The sequence below is a fragment of the Convolutriloba macropyga genome, chromosome 6, assembly GCF_964194025.1.
Source record: "Convolutriloba macropyga chromosome 6, txConMacr16.3, whole genome shotgun sequence".
In the NCBI taxonomy this organism is placed as follows: domain Eukaryota; kingdom Metazoa; phylum Xenacoelomorpha; order Acoela; family Convolutidae; genus Convolutriloba; species Convolutriloba macropyga.
In genome coordinates, this window is record NC_134473.1 from 75,449,075 (window position 1) to 75,453,724 (window position 4,650).

General features: G+C 37.1%; 1 protein-coding gene across 1 annotated transcript; it reads left to right on the forward strand.

Annotated features, from left to right (window-relative positions):
* The first annotated feature begins 378 nt into the window (after positions 1-378).
* Positions 379-4,176, forward strand: LOC142341416 (uncharacterized). The gene is made up of 4 exons (XM_075392344.1): positions 379-632; positions 1,541-1,939; positions 2,705-2,889; positions 3,776-4,176. Exons 1-4 carry the CDS (start codon positions 379-381, stop codon positions 3,958-3,960), a joined length of 1,023 nt encoding a protein of 340 aa, XP_075248459.1. The 3' UTR covers positions 3,961-4,176.
* The last annotated feature ends 474 nt before the right edge of the window (positions 4,177-4,650 follow it).

Below are 4,650 nucleotides of genomic sequence, written 5' to 3' on the forward strand. Positions count from 1 at the left end.
TGATTTCTTAACCATTTGGTCAGAAATAAGTTTACTTTTTTTTTCGAAAATAGAGGACTCACAACACTGTTTGTAGTAGGTTCTTATGAAACTCTTTTATTTCTGTCAATTTTATTGCGTTACAAACAAAGAATCATGAACACACAACCTCACTAACACATCCAGACATCCCGACAACAATACTCCATTCAGATCTATTATTAAAAAAAACCCGACGCTACTCAAAACGCAAACATTAAACCTGTTATGTTAAATGGGAGATCAGCACACGGGGAATATGGAAGTTGGGTTCCAAACGGTGTTCTAACTCTTTCCCTGCATTATGGCAACAACGTGAACAAGTCAAAATTTTTTTTTCTGTAATTTTTTAAATCTTAGATGGACAACTCAACCTTGGAGGAAACCCTAGTTCAGCTCGAAGGTCCCAGTGGTCTTGTTATGTGGGAACATTTCATTTTCTTTACAAATGCTTTCGTGGTACCCTCAGTCGGCGTGGTAGGATTCGTCCTCAATACCCTGGGTATCATGACACTTGTTCACATGGGGGTGAACACATCTGCAATGGTGTACATGCTACTCTTGTGTCTAGGTGACACTGTCTCGGGTTTCGTGGACGCCATCTTGTCTGTGGGGTAAAATTTGTTCCGTCTTTATTCTGATGATGATCAATTCTCCCATTCTCTATTTTATTCTTCCCAACCCCCCCCCCCTTCAGACCACCAAACCCCAACAGCCACCATCACCACTTTCGTTGCAAATTATCTTATTTTGCAGTACTATACACTATATTATGCGTAATGCGTGAGCAGGCATACTTATTACAGCAATAATGCAATTATTGAATGCAGTTCTGGAGATTTTGGGTCCGAATCTCGCTTGATCTTAACCAGGATGGAGCCCATGTTTTATAGGCCTCCATTCTGTTTTGAAGTTTCAAATCACGTAGAGGTTCTACGCAGGTTTGATCGCAGGCGTTCGTTTCAGATATGGCTCGAAATGGCAAAATCGCCCTCATTTACAATTGAGAAGTCCGAATTCATTATCAATGGTTCAGTGTTGATTCCGTATAAATAGAAACAACAATGAAAATTTATTTATCTATATCTTCTTTAGAATAGAAACTTGCTGAGAGCAACTTGAAATCACTGTCAATCATCTAGTTAAAATTTAGCTAGGAACTTACAAATGTTGGGTTGAAATTGAACTTTAAGTTAGTTACCCTAGTTCATTAAGAATAGCTACCGTGTGATATCTGGTATAGGTTCTTGTAAGTCCTGTCAAATAATTGTTGCTGCGGTGAGAATCTCACGACTGCTAGCAACATGAGCCTTGTCTATCAAAATTTTCCAATCCTGCTGCCATAGTTGAGATAAAGACACATGAAAAAAAATCATCTTCGACCAATATTGACATGAAAAGAATTTATTGATCGTCTATTTTTCATTTTGACATGACTAAGCTGTCTTTGATTTTGACATGAACAAAGATTTTGTTCGAAGTTCAAATTATGAAAATTTTCATTTTCCAGCACTATTTTTAGATTATCTGCGTGGAAACGAGACCTGTACACAATCAATCGCTGGACATGCAAAGTTCTAAAATGGATCAACTACGGCACAACCTGTTCGACCCAATTCATCCTGGTCTTGTTGACCTTTGACCGGGTTCTGGCTGTCGTGACCCCGCATAAATACCGAACCCTAAAGCAGAACTTGTCCTATCCTCTGATTGCTAGCGGAGTTGTCATAATAGTGTCGCATGTTCTGATTGGCGGGAATCTGTATTTTTTCGACTTAGTGAACGGTGTTTGTTCACAAGGGGAGTACGTGTCTGTGATTGGTGGAATTGTCTACTTCCACTACTCCACCAGTTTTGTGTATTGTGGACTTCCCTCTGCTCTGTTGATTGTGTTCAATGCTGTCATTCTCGTCTATATGAGGTCCGTAAAATTTTATTCGAAATTCTAAATTTTTCGAGGTTTTTAAATAAGCGCACTAAAAATTGAGATTTTGAGCTCTAGGCTCGACAAAACTGTTACGAATTTCTAGGAAGAAAGGGGCAAGGAAAATTTCATTTGGGATGGCAAATCATAAATACATTACTAGATGAAAAATGTTTAAGCTATAGAAAAGTTGCCATAAAAGAATTCTTGCATGCTATAGCATTAAGTAAAATAAAGTTTATTTAACCGATTGTTGAAACAACAACATTTTATGATGAGTACAATAAAAAATATGTCAACCAAACAAGCATTTGAAGAGTGGCACTAACTTGGTACCATAAACTACTATGATCTTGAATATGGTTTCTTGGTTTCTTGGTTTTGTACACTCAATTCATGGAGCTCAAAAGTTATTTATGATAATTAACCCGGCCGACATTACAAGACGTCTCCACGTCTCAATAGGCATTTTTTAAAAGAAAAAGGGCGACTAAATTTTTTTGGATCCGCAAGCAGAATCCGTTTCGTGATCTTATTAAATGTTAGAGAGCAACTCGGATTACCCGAAGGCTTTTCTGGTACGTTTTATGAGCGAATGTTACCATATAAGGAACCTCATAAACCCCATTTTCGTATTATGCAGGAGAAGTTCAAGCAACAAAGGGATTAAGGCAACGAAGAGGCCGTTAGTTAGCATATTTTTTGAAAAATCTCAATCTACAGACGGTTTTTAGTGAAACAGAGTGAGGTGAAATCTTTTAGGAAGAATGCGAGTCAGTTCAAGAAGGCAAAGTCTGGCCGAGAGGGTGCGATCACGCGTGTGTTGATAATGGCATCAATGGCTTTTCTCGTATTCACAACAGCTGCCATGTCTCTGTTGTACTTCGGACTGTTCTACCTCCAACCAAAAATAGAACAGGACCCCTACTATACTGTATACGTAACAGGTATCCATTTTGTTTCCATATCTCCATGTTTTTTTCCCAAAAAATTGACGTAAAAAATGTTAAACTCTTGTAGCAAAATCGTGTCCAGTTAAATTTAAATGTTTTTTTGGGATAATTGAATGTTAACAAGTAATTCCATCGCAAAGCCAGTCAACTGTTGTTTGGCACCTAAATTTGTTCACTTTATTGGTCCACAATTCAAATTGCATTTAAGTTTGTGACGAGCGGATCTTTTGACCGTAAATTTGGTAACATTTCTCCAACATCAGAAACTGATTTTTCTTTTGAACAAAATGGGTTCTGTTTTAATAGGCAATTAATTGGGGAAGTCATTGAAAAGTCAATGAAACGAAAATTGCAGAGATATTTCTAGGCAAGATAACGTCAATATATGAAAACTTGCAAAACGTATCTAAGACAAAAGTTAACAAAGTTAACAAAAGTTAACAAACCTCATAACTTAACAAGATTATGACTCATAGCAAGGTTAACAAGGATATCCTTGCTAAATTTTGTTGAGAAAATTAGAATCTTGTAAGTGATTTTTCAACAATCGCCTCCCATATTGCAAAAGCGGTGACAACTCTTGAATAGAATTTAAGCGTGCGATTTATTGAACAATCAGAATTTAAATGAACCGCGGGGTTATATGAAATGTTGAGTGTTGTGAAATAAAAAATTGAGTGTAGTTTAGAAGGGGAGGGGCAATTTGGTATTCAAGGGGAAGCGATTGCTGAAACGATCCCTTGCAAGCGCTGACAAGATCTATCAACTATCATTTGACTGGTTTACTATGGCAACAAGTGGACTCTTGACCTTATAATTAAATTAAAAAATTCAACCCGAAATGTTCCATCAACTAGAACTCTGTTGATCTCCATTTAAGGGGTGTTACAACTGGCAGAACTGCCCTCGACTATGAACGTGTCGTTCAACTTCGTCTTTTACCTCCTTGGTAGCAACATTTTCCGAAATGGTTTCAAATCAATGCTCGTCCAAATTTTGCGTCCTCGAACGATAAAGAAACCGCGTGAAGATACGACTACATCCAATAACGTGACAGCCAACTGATTTCTACATACAAACAATGCATGCCAATCAATACTCATCAAAAAGAAATGAAAACAGTATCATTCGCCCGAAAATTTCTGCTGCTGTTAGCAACTATTGATTCAGTATGACAATGAAGAGTAGTTTCCTTGTCAGATTCACGTTTACCTCTATTTGATATTTTGTGAGATTCTGCACTCTTCATGCGAGACCTGCAGAATCTTACAAGATTTTTAAACGGACCTAGCACGATGAGAATTCTTCGTGTCAGATAATGCTTGGGAAAAATTTACTGGGTCTGCAAATCCTGGCGATTATTAAAAAGAAAGTTTTTTTGCTGGATGCAAAGAATTTTGCAAAAACGGGCTAAAAGCAAATTTAAGTTCTTTAAAAAAAGGGGCCATCCAAGAAAAATGATTATTTCTATAAGTAAAATGCGGGCTTTGTTGCGATGCCTTGGTTTTGATTTTTTTGCTATTGTTTATGCTGTGCATTGTCTTTCTGATATTGTTAAAATGAGGGTAAAAAAATGGCATCATTACGAAAAATCATTTTTATAAACTTGATACTGTCGCAATTTTTCACGGCCCATATTTTAAGATTAGAGTAGTAAACGTATGTGGAAACGAGTAACACTAAGCTAATCAATAAACTTGCGTAAAATTATCTCCTTCCCACGTCTACAGTATCTAATTGCCGAAATGAAAGACT

What these genes read in the sequence shown, in the direction of transcription:
- LOC142341416 (XM_075392344.1), top strand. Translation starts at nt 379, where the DNA reads ATGGACAACTCAACCTTGGAGGAAACCCTAGTTCAGCTCGAAGGTCCC. An exon ending in GACGCCATCTTGTCTGTGGG is followed by an intron (nt 633 to 1,540) that starts GTAAAATTTGTT and finishes CACTATTTTTAG; the next exon opens with ATTATCTGCGTGGAAACGAG. An exon ending in GTCATTCTCGTCTATATGAG is followed by an intron (nt 1,940 to 2,704) that starts GTCCGTAAAATT and finishes GAAATCTTTTAG; the next exon opens with GAAGAATGCGAGTCAGTTCA.